The 17459-nt window shown below is 32.7% G+C and overlaps 1 protein-coding gene across 1 annotated transcript; it reads left to right on the plus strand.

The window, feature by feature from the left end:
* The first annotated feature begins 13734 nt into the window (after positions 1-13734).
* On the plus strand, positions 13735-16841 carry LOC130982696 (probable polyol transporter 3). The gene is made up of 2 exons (XM_057906757.1): positions 13735-14230; positions 15172-16841. Exons 1-2 carry the CDS (start codon positions 14134-14136, stop codon positions 16560-16562), a joined length of 1488 nt encoding a protein of 495 aa, XP_057762740.1. The 5' UTR covers positions 13735-14133; the 3' UTR covers positions 16563-16841.
* The last annotated feature ends 618 nt before the right edge of the window (positions 16842-17459 follow it).

Here is a 17459-nt window from a genome sequence, read left to right on the forward strand (position 1 = left end):
GGGGTGGAGGTCAGGTATGCTAATTGCGACCTTGGTGAAGCGGGTCATGTAGTCCTTCAAGCTTTTGTTCGGTCCTTGCTTGATAGTATTCAAATAATCAGAGTCGTGCAAGTAAATTGCGGACCCGGCAGAATGCTCTTCGAATAACTTCGCCAGCTGTTGAAACCGCGAAATGGAACCTGCAGGCAAAGCACATAACCAATCAAGTGCAGGACCGTCTAAATAATTCAGAAAACAACGACATAAAATTGTATCTGATGCACCATTGATGATCATTATTGATCGAAACTTCTTAAGAAACTTCCTTGGGTCCCCGAGTCCATCGTAAGGTGTGAGGGTCAGTGGCAGAGTGAACCTCTTTGGTAACTTGAAGTTCATTACTTCCTCTGTGAAGGGTCCTACAAGGTCGTCGGACTCTCCCTTTTCATCTTCAAGTTGGGGTTCTTCAGCTCAGGCAGTGTCCGAGACATGGGAGGGAGATTGATGTTCCTCATCTTCTGGCTGCTGGCGGTGAGTATCGTTGTGCTCAATCCGAGCGTGATTTATTTCAGCGATTTGGGCAGCCATTATTTGGTTCTCGTTGGCCATTCTTTGATTGGCTTGTTGCAGATCAGCCACAATTCACATGAGTTCGGACAGTGAAGGAGGTGGTACGTCAGCCATGGGTATAAATGGAGGTAATGAGACCGAAAGAAATAATATGACTTCCTCGGCCCCACGGTGGGCGCCAATTGATCTTGCCTGTGAAATAGCTTTGATTTAACTACCCAGTATCCACTGAGCAATATACTCGGAGGCCGATGTCCAAGTCTTGAATCCGAGCTTTTCTCCGTGTTATGTGAGAGTGTGAGCAATGAGAAAGGGGGGAGTGTACCTGCAAAGGCACTCCGATGCTTAAGTCAGTATAGTATCAAGTTTTCAAAACTTAAATCTAAAGAGATGCTTTACCTTCCTTTATATGGAGAGTTCTTCGTTCGTACATTCTTAGTAATAAGTTGTCGGTTTCTCGTCATGCCGTTTGAGATGTCGGTTATGATGAGAATATTGATGTCACCAAGTTATAGCTCATAAAATCCGAGCAGTAACGGATAATGACGAGTTATGGTGCCTGCCAATAACGGTTATGAGGCCGACTTATAGCTCGTATTAATGACGACTGATGATTGAATTTTTGACGGTTTAGAATTTCACAAATGAATTCTCGTTGCAAGTATAGTTTCTAAACCAACAATAATCCTCTCATACAAAAGATTGTTTGTCACAAGTAACAAACCCCTAAATTTATAAACCGAAGTATTCAAACCTCGGGTCGTTCTCCCTAGGAATTACAATAAAGTGTCTTGTTATTGGTTGTGAGTTATTTTGGGGTTTTGATATGAAGCATGAAAGATAAATGGCAAGAAAGTAAACTAAGGCCTAAAAAGGTCTTGGCAAGGGTTGGTGGTCAAGGATCTCTATCCTAATCACTAACCACAATATGAGAATTGGCAAGAATTAATCTCATTAAATCATCCTCTAACTAGTAGTAAAGGAAAGTCAAATGAGCTATATCAATCCTAGTCCATAAGTCCTAACTCTCAACGAATTCAATTAGTGAGAACTAGAGTCAATGGATCCCAATCATCAATTACTTGGACATTAGTAACTCAAGAGTTCCTAAGTTACCTTACCAAGCCAAGAACATAAAATTTTACTCTAAAATCCAACCAAGCATTTCATCAAACACTTGGAAGGCATAAAAGGAAAGCATAGTAAATCAACAACAAGAACAAAATCTAACAACAATTATTGCAAAGAATTAACAACTAACAAAGCAAAAGGAACACAATTATTATGATTTACCTTGAATTGAATTGAAAGAGAAAGGAAGGAACAAAAGTAGATCTACAACAAAATGCAAGAACAACATAAAGGAAATTACAACAAAAGAATAGAGAAAGATGAATGTAACTACAATGAATTGAAGAGTAGAAGTAGAAGAAAGTAAAGATTAAAACCTAGATCTAAGAACTAATCCTAATCCTAATCCTAGAGAGAAGTGAGAGCTTCTCTCTCTAGAAACTAACTCTAACTACTAAACTAAGCTAAAACTAAACTAATGGTAACTAACATGTGTTTTCCTCTTCACTCCTTGGGTTAAATAGCATCAGAAATGAGTTGGATTGGGCCCACAAGGCTTTAGAATTCGCTGGCCACGTTTTGCTTTAAGTGAACCAGTTGCAGCAACGGCGCGTGCGCGTACTATGCACGTACGCGTCACCATGCGCGATTCAACCATAGCAAATCTTATATCGTTTCGAAGCCCCAGATGTTAGCTTTCTAACCCAACTGGAACCGCATTATTTGGACCTCTGTAGCTCAAGTTATGGTCGTTTAAGTGCGAAGAGGTCGGCTTGACAGCTTTCCGGTTCTTTCATTTCTTCATGAGTTCTCCAACTTTTCATGCTTCTTTCTTCATTCCCTTGATCCAATCTTTGCCTCCTAAACCTTAAATCACTTAACAAACATATCAAGGCATCTAATGGAATCAAGGAGAATTAGATTTAACTATTTTAAGACCTAAAAAGCATGTTTTCACTCTTAAGCACAATTAAAGGAGAAGTTATAAAACCATGCTATTTCAATGGATAAATGTGGGTAAAAGGTTATAAAATCCCCTAAAATCAATACAAGATAAACCCTACAAATGGGGTTTATCAACGACCATATCACAGAAGTTTACTACAGAATTGAAAGTTGAAGTAGCTAGACAAAGGGAGCAAAATTTAGATACAGGAAGCCACTAAATTAAAAGTCATAAATTATATTAGGTGCTCTATCTGTATTATATATTATGCTCTTTCTATCACTTAAAACTGTATTGTTAAAGCATAATTTCTAAATTGTTAAACATACTCTAAAAACACTTAATAATAACCTTTTACATTAGAGAAAGTATAAGAAACATAACTTTTAAATAACCAATATTACAAATTTTTTAAATTATTTTTTTAACCTTATATTTTTAAGAATTTAGGATTTAGAGTTAGAGTTTAAGATATAAAATTTAAGATTTAGGATTTATGATTTAAAATTTAAAAATTAAAATTTAAAATAAAAAAATTAATTTATGTTGGTTGAAAAAAATTGAATTTCTAATTGACATTATTGCTAGTGAAGACATAAATTTATACAATAATACTAGAGAAATCATAATTTAAAATTATCTTATTCAATTTAATACTCATAATTTTATATATGTAGTATCCAACTATTTATAGTTACACACTTATTACATCTAAAATTATCTAATTATTCTAGTGAGAATTAAAGCATACAAAAAAAAAAGAAAAACTAAATATAAAATAAGATAATTTTAATTATTTTGGATTATTTTTTATTGTCTGTCCAACATTTTTAATTCATATTACAAGTTTTATAAGCAACATATTAATCAAATAGTTAGCTCACTAGTTTAGTTGAGTAAGTGCCAATGATTCAAATTTTATTTTATGTATGCAGTAATTTATTAATCTTTAAATGAAATTCTAATTCATAATAAATTAGTTTTTAGTGTGCTGACATAGAAAATATGGAAGGAAAAAAATAGGAGACGCATCTGGCCCACATTCATATTCTTTCTTCAGCTAAATTTTGACACATCGAATGTGATCCACAACAATACTATAAGAAAAACGTTGAATACCGTCGGAAACAATCAGCAATATAAACTTCATTGGTAAATGTTTACCGTTGTAATCTTTTCGTTCGACGGTAATTTTGCGACGGATTATCAGCTCGGAAAACCGATTGGTTACTGGCGAATTTTCTCGGCAATATTGTTGCTGCCAAAAAATATTATTTTGCGCACTATTATTGTCGGATTATTCTTACAGTAATATCAGTTTTTTTTACATAATTAGTGGTCCATTCATAATAATAAAAAACTTTTATTTAAAATAAATAATACATTATTCAAATAAATTAAAAGGCAATTACATCAAATAAATATAATGAAACAATGAAACGAAAGCTAATAACTACATATTTAGATCGTCGTCGTCAGTCCTGTGGCCTTGAGTCGGTAGCGCAGAAGGCGGTGATATCCATATGCCACCAGCAGGACAACTGCCACCAGCAAGGTCGATGCCAACAGCGCGCATCTGGGTCCGGTACACCTCCATCTGAAGCCTCCATACACTGCATCCGCTCCAGCGACTTCCTCTACTCCAGCCTGAGCTCATCCGTAGATATCATGCAGGTGAGAATCTTCTGATACATCTCCCGATAATCGTTAAACTCTTGAGCCTGCTGTTGAAGGTTGCGTTGGAGCTCATACACCTGTAGTCTCAAATCCACGTCTTCCTCAGGCTTGACAGCTTGACTAGTGGCGGAGCCTGACGATAACCTCAACGTGGAGGTGCGGAGGCTACTAGCGAAGAATGACCCCATCATGTATATACGAGTTTTGTACGACGCTGAGGCGGTCTCGCGCCAAACCACATCGGGATCAACGATTTAAGCTGGAGAGCTATCGGTGGCGTCCTCCCCACCTTGCTAAGACTGCTGAGTTGCAGCTTCTAGTCTCTGTGTGTAGGACTCCTGTGTAATTAACACAAGTTATTTTGACTAGTATGATAGATATACAATTAATCTCTAATAATTTTATAGCAGGAGATAATCAGATGTATGTTTACTTGCATAATGGTCCTGAGACCGTTGATCATCAAATATCTTTTTGTTCTCCTTCAACGTATGGGTGTACTTGAACGTCTCCGTCAATGTCGTCTCACGATCAAACGATTTCGTCTACACATGTTACATTGAAACAATATGATTAGGATGTCTAGTAATGATATGTAGAAGAATATAACTAAGTTATTAATAAAATTAAAGTCATGTTACATAACAACCTGACCTTAGTCTTTATGAAGGTCGTTGAGCTACCAATATACTTGGATGATCTTGTTGAGACCCTGTTAGCTCTGTTGATGAGACGCTGATACTAGAACTCCTCATCGATCTACCAATGAACAAACAGGGCCTTCTTTATAAAGATTCAGCATAAATGGCTTAGGTCGTCCAGTGGTCTCGTCCCTGACGAACATCATCCAACATCTGTTGGAGCCTCAGACCCATTTTATGGTCGAATATCTTCACGATGGTTAGGTCATACTCAGAATCCCATCTAAAGTGCAGCTACAACACAGAAACTTTAAAATTAGTTAAGCAAGATAGAAACTATAAACTAGCTAAAAAGGTTTGAAACTAAAACAATAGACTAATTACCGCCCATTTTTAAAACCATCCTTCCCTGGTCTCAGCGGGGATCTTCGTGTAACTGGACCAAGAATGGTCGTACATCAGCTTAATAACATTGGTCATCTCCTAAGTACACACGTCATTGTTCGGCACAAACCTAACAACTCACAAACAGGAATCAACCTAAATCCATTAAACAGAAATCATAATCATTAAAACTTAAAACAATAACTAGGCAACCAAATCAACCTTGATCCACTAAATAGGAATTAATTTTCAAGAAATTTTAGTAATAAAATTAATCATAATCGTTGAAATTTAAAACACTAACCAACCAACTAAATCAACCTAAATCCACTAAATAGGAATCAATTTTTAAGAACTTTTAGAAATAAAGTTAATCATAATCATTAAAACTTAAAACATTAACCAGCCAACCAATTCAACCTAAATCCACTAAACAGGAATCAATTTTTAGGAACTTTCAGCAACAACCATAATTATTGAAACAAAAAACGCTAACCAAGCAACCAAATCAAGCTAAATCCACTAGACAGGAATTAATTTTCAGGAGCTTTCAACAATAAAGTTAATCATAATCGTTGAAATTTAAAAACACTAGCCAGCCAATCAAATCAACCTGAATCCACTAAACAATAATCAATTTTCAGGAACTTTCAGCAACAACCATAATCATTGAAATATGAAACACTAACCAGGCAACCAAATAAACTTAAATCTACTAGAGAAGAATTAATTTTTAGGAATTTTCAGCAATAAAGTTAATCATAATCGTTGAAACTTAGAAACACTAACTAGCCAACTAAAATTTACTAAACAGGAATCAATTTTCAAGAACTTTCAACAACAACCATAATCATTGAAACAGAAAACACTAACCAGGTAACTAAATCAATCTAAATCCATTAGACAGGAATCAATTTTCAAGAACTTTTAGCAACAAATTAAAGTTAATCATAATCATTGAAACTTAAAAATACTAACCAACATTTAAACCTAAATCCGCTAAACTAGAATCAATTTTCAGACACTCTCAGTAATAACCATAAATAGGAAATACATGAAACTCAACGTGATACTTACCCCATGCAATCATCTGGATAAATCTTCAACCGTACAATGGGAGGTGGTGGAGGGGCATCAGCTGCTGCCTCACTTCCGTGGTTAGACTCTGGGACTGCAGCATCCATCGCTGGAGGCGATGTCGACGTAAATGCGGGTTGCTGAACGGTAAGAGACTGTGTTAAAGACCCTGATGAACGGTTAGTTCGTTAAATCTGCAACCTGTGGCGCCATCGGGGTGGTCGGAGTAGAGGGAGAGGATCCAAAAGTCCCGGAGGTACCAGAAGAAATCCTTCCTCTACCCCGACCATGGCTACGACCATGAATAGCAGCCTGATCCGCAGCACCTCTACCTGTCGACATGTCTGCAAACATCAAATTATCAAACAATCTCAGTAACAATTTCTCAACAAAACAATCATCAATGCAGTAATTAACACAATTACACAATTTTAAACACTTCAATAATTCAAAATCTAATGTATTGAATATAATCTAACTTAATCAACATAAATCCACTAAGATTAGAAAACTAAACAGAACTAACTTTGAAATTGATTCAAAATTAAAATTAAAATACTAATCAATGCTAAACTAAATTAAATTAAAATTAAACAATTATCAAACAATCTCAGCAACAATTTTTTAGCAAAACAGTCATCAATGCAACAATTAACATAATTAGACAATTCCAAACACTTCAATAATTCAAAACCTAATGTATTGAATCTAACATAACTTAATCAACCTAAATTCACTAAGATTAGAAAAATAAACTGAACTAACTTCAAAACTGATTCAAAATTAAAATTGAAATTATAATCAAACCTAAACTAAATTAAATAATTAGCAAACAATCTCAGCAACAACTTCTCAGCAAAATAATCATCAGCGCAGGAAATAACAAAATTAGAGAATTTCAAACACTTCAATAATTTAAAACCTAATATATTGAATCTAACCTAAATTAATCAACCTAAATCCACTAAGACTAAAAAATTAAACTGAACTAACTTTGAAACTGATTTAAAATTAAAATTAAAATTTTACTCAAAGACTAAATTAAATTAAAATTAAAAAATTGAAAAAAAGTTGCTCAAGAACCTGTAATGAAGAACTGATTAAGAAATAAGAGAAGAGGTGGATGTTGTGGCTTTGGTCGCTAAAATTGCGGTGGCGGCAAATGATGGTGACGCCAGTATTAGAATATCATAATTAGGGAATAAAATCAGGAAAATATCAAAGAGGATTAGAAAAAAATCAATGTAATTTATTAGGATATTATTCCATATCGAGCGTACTCTTGGTCTATATATTGATAAGAACCTTGTAATCACAGATGAAAAATATGAATAACAAAAATAATATTTTTTTAAATAATTCTTCGTTTCTTTCCTAAACTCTTTGTACCATAGTAGTGATGGTGGTGAGAGTTCGAATGAGGGGAAGAGGTTCGTGATTTAAATTACACTCCTTTTATCGTCAAATTGTAGATCATCAAAATGAATCGTTTCACATTAAATTGAGTCACTATCGGATTTTTTTACGATAAATAACGCGCTAATCTAATTTATTTTCTCTCCAAATATTATCCGCAAATTTACCGTCAGAAAACATAATCTATCAATAATTATTTAACCTTACAAAGAATTCGAGACTAGGGATGTCAATGGGGCAGGGCGGTAGCGGGAGTGGGGGATGTCTCCCTGCTCCCCATCCCCGCCCCAGATTTACTCTCCGTCTCCGTCCCCATTTCCCGCCGTGGGGGAATATCTCCCCATCCCCATTCCCCATAGGGCCCCATTCCCCGCGGGATCCCATTTCCCATCTATCTGATAGTTCTAACTAATTATTAATTTCCATATGAATAGAGATGTGTAAGTATCCATTCTATACAAAAATAACAAGATTTTATACAAAAAATCTAAACGACAAGATGGTGACTTCTTTCGAAATGACGCAGTGGGGGAACACAACGGCGAGCCAGAGGATAGAGAAGTGGACAAGGTGGGAGACGCGGCAACAAAAAGGAGAATGGACACGACGACAAAGTTACGGAAAGGAACGCCGCAAATAGAGAGCACGACGCAGTGAGGATCATGGTACGGTGAGGTGTGACGATGCGGTGAGAAGGGAGAGCGGCGAGAGGGTGGCTGCCGAGAGGTTGGATGGAGTATGGACAACGTTAGGAATTTCTGAATTGAAGAAGAGTTATGCAAACAAGGATTAGGAGTTTTGGGTTTCTATATATATATATATAGGACAATTCAGTAAATTTATGAACTTCGGGGATTAGCGAGAATGGGACGGGAATTCCCGCTCAAGTCTTCGCGCTTGCCTCGGAGAAATTTTGTCTCCCGTTCCCATCCCCACAAAAAAAATTTTTCATAGTCGGATTCTCATTCGAGGTAGTCCTCGCAGGGATCCCCGCGTCTCGGGAAATTTTACTATCCCTATTCGAGACATAGTTATCGTCAATAAATCTGACGATAAATCAGCCGCTATTATACGGTAATAAATTTGATAGTACTCAACAGTTTTCTTGTATTACTACATGGCCTTCACCATATAAATTGGTCTATAAACAAAGTAACCTTATTTCCACAATAATGTAAATCCTTTTCTAACCATATCAACTTAATTAGTATCCAAAACGACAGAAATAATACATCTCGTTTCAATACCACAACGGCTCACTGAATATCTCCACACAAAAATACATTATTTAAGAGCATATCCTTAGTTAACTGTACTAGCTAGGCCACTGTTGAGACTTCAATCCTAACAGACACGCCTTTGACCTTGTTAAGTTATCATATATATATATATAGGGCTCGTTTAGAAATTTTAAAAGTAATTTTTTTTATTTTTGACTTATAAAAAATAGTAGTATTAATATTTAGTGCAATTTTTAGAACCAAATTGTAACTTTTTAAGAAGCTATTTAAGAATTTTTAGAGAAGTTAAAAAAAAGACTTCTCTCATAATACTTCTACTTTTCATCACATTTTTATAAAATAAGTACTTCTAGAGTTAAAAATCCAAATACAAAATAACTTATTTATAATTTACTTTTAACAGAATCATTTATTATTTAAGTTATTTTATTAAAAAGAGTTTAATTAAGTTGGTTACTCAAATTAGACCTTAATTACATTACAGTGATCACGTGTTGTGTATGCCTTTATGAATTGTGTGTATCTTGCAGAACTATACCATTGAATTTGGACAAATATTTGGTCCATGGCCGTGAGTAGTGCGAAATCGCTCTTCAAAGCACTAATGATTAATAATGGCTCCACATATATGTAAGGTCCCTATAATTCGATATTGTGGTGTGCTATCAACCCACAATGTATGCATGTGTTGCCTATGACAAGTTCTGAGGCAGGTTCCTCTTATTCGTAAAATGCAATCAGCATGTTTTACTTGTTTTGGCACATTTTCTCGATCAACTTGGCTTGTTTAATATTCTAAAGAGAAAAGCGGAAGTATCACCATATTTTATTATTTTAGATAGCAACTTTAGTTATCAGTTTAGCTTTTTTAATTTAACAATTCAATAATACATTTTAAAAATAATAATTTTGCTGACCGTCTAATATTATTGTTCTATCATGGACACATAATGTTAAGTTATTTATTTTCTTTTGTTATAATGAAATTCTACGTACCATTGTAAAAGTAAATAATCCACAAAGACTCGAGATTTTTTATTTTAATAAATAAATTAAATATAATAATTATCGAAATAAATAATTTAAAAAATATTTATCAAAATAAATATCTTTTTCTTATCTCGTTTATACTGGAAACTATATAATTTTATACGTATTTTATTTACAATGTATTTTTTAATTTTTTTATATCTCGTTTACAGTGTAAACGAGATATATGCCTTTAAAAAATAATTAAAAATAATTTTAAAAATAATAAAAAATATTAATATTTTTAATTTGACCAAACTCGATGAAATGTTTCAAATAAAAAATATTATTGTAAACGAAATACGTACAAAATTATCTTATTTACAGTGTAAATAACATGAAAAAGATATTTATTTTAATAAATATTTTTTAAATCATTTATTTCGATAATTATTATATTTATTTATTTATTAAAATAAAAAGTCCCAAAGACTCGACATCCAAATCAAATATATATGTCTATTCAATTCCCGGCCAATATTCCCTCTTCGAAAAGATCTTACAAATGATTATACTATGCTTAGAGGTAAATAAAAAATGATATGTTCTTTCTAAAATAATATATATATATATATATATATATATATATATATATGAATTTTGATGTATTAAAATATTTAAAATATTTAACCACATTCAATTTTTTAATAATTATTCATACGGTCAATATAAAAAATAATTATTTTTATTAATATGATATTATATAATAAATATATTTATAAAATTATTTTATATTAATTATGCATAAAAATTTTATATAAAAAAATAATTTTTTTATTGACATAATATTATATAATTAAATATATTTAATTAAATATTACTTTATATATTATACATCAAAATTATATATATTATTTTAATATATATTTTATATATATAACGAAATTAGTAGTTAATTATATATATATATATATATATATATATATATATATATATATATATATATATATATATATATAAGGACAGGTATGCGGAGGCGAATGGAGGCTTCGGTCTCCAACTTTTTAAAAAAATGATTAATAGTAATAAGTTATTAAGTATGATTTAATTTTTTAAAAAATTTATTTAGTATTTAGTTTAATATAAATAAAAGTCTAATCTAACTTAAATATTAATGATTTCTAATATCTAAAAAGTAAGTAGTAATATTAAAAAAATATAAAAAGATATTATTACTAATATTTTTAAATTAAATACAATTTTTCAAATCACATAAAGTGAATTTTTTTTTTCTTCTTGTGAGCGTCCTTCTTGATTCATTTGTTATTAATTCTCTATGTTTCTGAAGGTTGTGGTAGGCTTAGAGAAGGGGGATTGAATCTATGCCTTCCTTTTCATTGCTGTTATAACCTTTTTAAATCAACACTTTCAATTTTGATTCTGTTTGTACTTAGCAGCAGAAATTTATGAAACAATTTATTTTTGTCTCATGAAAATCAGAAAATAGAACACAGCAGAGAAGAGAAAAGCTAACACCAGCATATATCCTAGTTCGGTTGCCTTGTGCTATGCAACCTACGTCCAGTCTCCTCCACAACAATGGAGAAATTTTTACTATAGTTAAAAGTATTACATACACCAATTTCACATTCAAGTTCTAACCTAACTTGACATTGGCTATGCTAATACCTAACTATTCTCTCTTAGTGCTAACCCAACTAAGAAAGGGATACCTAACAGGTACAATATATAAGACACTTAACCAACCTAAAGAATTCAGAAAATAACTCTAGGCTTTTCTCTCAAGTGTATCACTCAACCTTTTTCCACTCATGGCTTTTACTTGAGCTTTCTCACAATGCCTTTTCTCACAAGAAATTACAGAAAGATAAATATAGAAAATCACATTACAATCAGTAAAATACGAAGGAGATTAACTTCATCAACAGCCTTTGTGCTATGCGAAAACTAGATTAGCAAGCCTCTGATTCAGTTCTTCATACTGGCAGAATGCACCTTTGATTAGGTTACATTGTTCAGTTAGTTGGACTTTCTCAAAGAACACTCCTCAGAACAAAACCTCAACACTCTGGTTATCTTTTCTTGGTTCTGAATGAGCAGAAAGCTTCTTTTTATCTCCTTGCATGTTACTTGGTTCTTCTTCCAAGGTCAAAATTTTGAGCCTTGAGCTTCACCAACCCACAGATTCACTTTTTCTCCTTAAGCATCAGAGTAGGACTTTTGATTCTGACTTCTCTAACTTGACCGAAAGCTATGAAGGAGTAACCGAAATTGTCTTCCAATTGTCAACCAAATCTGAACCATGGAGATGCAACTTGGTCCCCAAGAATCTCTTGTGACTGTGGATTTGTAGGAGTGAAAAATAGAGATAAACTTTCCTTTGTATCCCATTTCGGACCGAGCAGTGTGTTAGGAAGAAGAGAAGAAACTTTGATGCATGCAAAAGGAAATGGGTTACCTTTAATCTAAGCTTGATTTGATTTGAACTTGTTGATTTAACATTCTGTCCTTCAAGCTTGAACCTTCTCTCTCTTGCTTCTTTGGTTACTAGCTTAGGGAAGAAACTCTTTCTCTCTTTCTTATTTTTCTGAGTTTCTGACCAACTCTTCACAAGTGAACGTTGCTTTTTGATTAGGCAAAAGAGAGGAATTTTCTTGCTGAAATAAACCCGGGCTTGGGTCGGGTAGTGATATGCTTGGCCCGTTTTGATTTCTCCAGCTTTGATTCCTTGGGCTTTGTTTATTCATTGACCCATCAACCTTGTTCTATTTCTCATTTCATTTGGGCTGTAATTCACATTTTGGCCTGTAATATTTTATAAATAATTAGTAATATGCAATTATAATTAATCAACACTAATTATTTATTTTGTCCAAAAATAATGTTTGTCATCACTAATTATTTTAGTTAATTTCTTAACTCAATAGTTTCAACAACTACAATTGAGAGATCTTTTTCAGCTATGAATGTTGTGAAGAATAATCAGAAATAAAATGAAAAATGAATTTCTTGCTAATTGTCTTTTAATTATATTAAAAAGAAAATTGTTGAAAAATTTGACACATATTCTATTATCGATGAATTTTATGATAAAAAAAATCGACCACTTCATTAATAAAAAATACATACATATTTTTTTATATTTTAAAATATATTCTCTATCGGTATATTTTTATAATACATTTTACATTATATAACTTTTTGTATAATTTTTTAATATTATATATGTTATTGCCCCATAATAATATTTCTGAATCCGTCCTCTATATATATATATATATATATATATATATATATATATATATATATATATATATATAGTTAGAGTCAAATAGTGATATCTATTAATTTGAGAAATGGTTCTATTATTATTATTATTATTATTATTATTATTATTATTATTATTAGGTCAATTAACGATTTTTCGTGTGGCTGAGCTTAACTTGACGTTCAAAGATCCTTAATTAGCTTACTATCCGACAACCATACCAAATTGCCAACAAGGATCATACCAATATTCAGGTCAGATAGTGTTCACGGATAATTAAGAATCCTTATCCAACAGCAATAATCCAAAATATTATCATCTAGTAACTACTTATTAGGCAATTTTTTTTTGACAATTAGGATTTATTTCTACTTACTTATTAGGTATATATTAAAAGTTTTCCACATATTAGGGGGAAGCGGTTTGAAAGGTAGATTGGAGTGTGGCAGAGCCACGAATATGATGACAGTTACAATGACGGAATTCCATCAAATCTTTCCACTTTCTCTCTACCCTAATTCACTTAATGTGAATGAATTTGGATAGTTTCTGTTTTTTCTGTTCTTCTAACCCATCATTCCTATCTTGTGTGAATAATGTAACATCATCCATTTATCTCTATAAATTTGAGACCCACCATACATAAGCTTTTCACTGCTCACTGCAATCTTTTTCTTCTGATCTTCTTGTTCGTTCTCTTCTACTTTATATCTATATAAACGTGTAAGGATTAAGGGTGGTGATATATGCAGCTGGCTTGCCGATCCTCAAAGATCATATCATATACATAATTGCAATTATTTTTATTTATTCAGTTGGAAAAGTAGATAGCCGAGGCAGAGAGATCTGATCTCTGATAATTAAGAATTTAAGATGGAGCGAGGTGGTGGTGGAGACGAAGACAAGTTCAACAAATATGCTTTGGCTTGTGCCGTGGTTGCTTCCATGGTGTCCATCATATTTGGTTATGGTAAGCATCACTTCAATTGTCTCACTCTTTCTCAACCCTTTGTTGTCTTACTATATTTAGATTCCACTATATTATTCTCTCTCCAACACAAACTAAGCTATATATATAGTGCGTTTATATACTTTCAATAATTTATGCATCTTGCTCTATTTTGATGTCTCTAAGTTTAACTTTGAATTTAATTTTAATATTTTAACATAATGAATTATACTAATATCTAAAAAATAAAACAAAAAGTGGCCAACAACGTGCTGTTAATAATATTTGAAACTATATTTTGATTAGCTTGATAAATTATAGTAAATAAATTCAGTAGTTACAAAATTTTTTGTATTTTTTGTCAATATACTATTTTCACCAAATACAACTTAAGATTAATCTCACCATTTATTTAGTCTTAAATTATAAATATTAAATCATACTCTTTAACTTTATCTATACTTATCACATTAAAAATTATCTTTTAACAATTTTCTACTCTTTATTTTATTTTCTTTTTCTTAAATTTCAATTTTATTATCTATTTTGTATTTTTTTTAAGTAAAACATTATATGAGTTAACTAAAGACAAATATTAAGATTATTATTATTATTATCAATAAAACAAATAAATAATAAATGCATTAATAATTTAAATTTTATATTTTTATACAATTTTTTCTATAACATTAATATGTGAATATAAACTAGAATAAAAATGTTATGTGCAAAGAAAATAGTCACTAAATTCAGTAAATTATACAGTATGTATTTATATATTAATATATTATTTAATTTATTATTAAAGTATATTTTATATGTTAATAATTTAACTTGACAATTAATGATTTGTGTAGAAATATATACTAGTATGTAGTTTATTTTTAATATTCTTGTGCTTGGAAATTACATTTCAATATTAATTTGCTAATAAACGCATGCATTGCATGAACTGAATTCAGATACGGGTGTTATGAGTGGAGCCATGATTTTCATCAAAGAAGAACTCGGAATCAGCGACACACAACAAGAAGTGCTCGCCGGAATCCTCAACATATGCGCACTGTTTGGCTCCTTAGCCGCCGGAAGAATCTCCGATTACGTTGGTCGACGCTATACAATCTCCATGGCCTCCATCCTCTTCATGCTTGGTGCAATCCTCATGGGCTACGGCCCAAACTACGCAATTTTAATGACTGGAAGGTGCGTCGCCGGCGTCGGCGTCGGTTTTGCACTCATGATAGCACCCGTTTACTCTGCAGAAATCTCCTCCGCCAAATCCCGCGGCCTTCTAACCTCCCTCCCCGAACTTTGCATCGGTATCGGAATCTTACTTGGCTACATACTAAACTACGTATTCGGAAAATTCTTGCCATTGAAGCTTGGTTGGAGATTGATGCTTGGTGTAGCCGCAGTTCCTTCACTCGCCTTAGCTATAGGGATTCTCTTCATGCCAGAATCCCCAAGGTGGCTTGTGATTCGTGGTCATCTACCAAAGGCAAAGAAAGTTCTGCTGAAAATTTCGAACACCGAACAAGAAGCAGAGAATCGGTTCAATGATATAAAGCTCGCAGCAGGTATTGGTGATGAAAATAACTCTTTAGCAGCTAAGGAAAACCAAAATGGCAAAAGCGTTTGGAAAGAGTTGTTGTTGCATCCTTCTCCTCCGGTTCGGTGGATGCTCTTGACGGCGGTTGGGATTCACTTCTTCGAACACGCCACTGGGATCGAGGCGGTTATGTTATACAGTCCAAGAATCTTCAGGAAAGCCGGTGTTACGAGCAAGGAGCATCTTCTACTAACGACGATTGGGGTTGGACTCACGAAGATTACTTTCTTGGTGATAGCGTCGTTCTTGCTTGACAGAGTTGGGAGGAGGAAGCTCTTGCTGGTAAGCCTCGGCGGCATGGTTTGTGCGCTTGCGGTGTTAGGGTTCAGCTTAACAATGGTGGAGGGGTCCCCTGAGAAGAAGCTCGCGTGGGGTTTGACACTAAGCATAGTTGCTACTTACACCTTTGTTGCGTTCTTTAACATTGGGCTTGGGCCTGTGACGTGGGTCTATAGCTCAGAGATATTTCCCTTGAGACTGAGGGCTCAAGGGGCCAGTATTGGTGTTGCGGTGAATAGAGTGATGAATGCTACGGTTTCTATGAGCTTTATTTCGATCTACAAGGCCATTACTATAGGGGGAGCGTTTTTCATGTTTTCTGGAATATCTATAGTGGCTTGGTTGTTCTTCTATTTCTTGATGCCTGAGACCAAGGGTAAGGCCTTGGAAGAAATGGAGATGGTTTTCACCAGAAAAAGTCATAGAGATGTTGCTGCTGCTGGAACTCATAATGATACGAGATAGTACGTATGATATATATGTTTGTGTTTGTAGATATACGGTATTATTATTACTACTACTTCTACAAAACAAATATATATAAAAATGGGACATCAGTTTTGATGTTCAAATTACAATTTTTATCAGGTTATACATGTACTGCTTGTTGACAATTTAAACTTGATTTCACTTTGAAATCCTGGTTGTGATTGAATCTCTATGTATATTACAATGGATTTAAGATGCTTAATCTAGATTTGAAACTTTTACTAATATAAGGATGGAGTGGAGTTGATCATAATTAAATGCAATGGATAGATAGAAAGGAATGAAAAGTGGGATGAAATAAAATATCCTACATGCCTTACCTTTTTTCTTGGACAGCCTTCTTTTTCTTTGTTGCCATTATGATCTTCATATTTATTGTGTTAACTTTTTGCCTTCAAGAACCAGTTAAGAATATACATAAAAAGCGCTACATAACTGGTTTGAATAACACAATCAATGAAAATATTAAGACTTAATATTTTAGTATAAACTAGTTGTATTGATGTCACAATATTGATGATCTACGGTATCAAACTCAAAACTCCACATGTCATCATAGCTTAATTCGTTTCACTTCTTCTTAATTTTTTAAATGTTATAGCTATAATTTAACACCTCCATTAATACACTAATTTTATTCTCATAATTGATAATATCTTACTCTTTCTTATTAAAATTATTATCATACTCAAAAACATAATTCATCACATTCGATATACTCTTTTAAAAATTTATTGTCATCAAAGTTCATGTTTATAATAAAATTCTATTAAAAAATAAATCATAAAAAATAGTATTTAATTAAGATACTAACAAACTTTAAAAAATAACTTAAAAAATAAACAAATTATAAATTAAGCAATTATAATTCGT

This window comes from Arachis stenosperma, chromosome 5, assembly GCF_014773155.1.
Source record: "Arachis stenosperma cultivar V10309 chromosome 5, arast.V10309.gnm1.PFL2, whole genome shotgun sequence".
NCBI classification, from domain to species: domain Eukaryota; kingdom Viridiplantae; phylum Streptophyta; class Magnoliopsida; order Fabales; family Fabaceae; genus Arachis; species Arachis stenosperma.

What these genes read in the sequence shown, in the direction of transcription:
- LOC130982696 (XM_057906757.1), top strand. Translation starts at nt 14,134, where the DNA reads ATGGAGCGAGGTGGTGGTGGAGACGAAGACAAGTTCAACAAATATGCT. An exon ending in GTCCATCATATTTGGTTATG is followed by an intron (nt 14,231 to 15,171) that starts GTAAGCATCACT and finishes AACTGAATTCAG; the next exon opens with ATACGGGTGTTATGAGTGGA.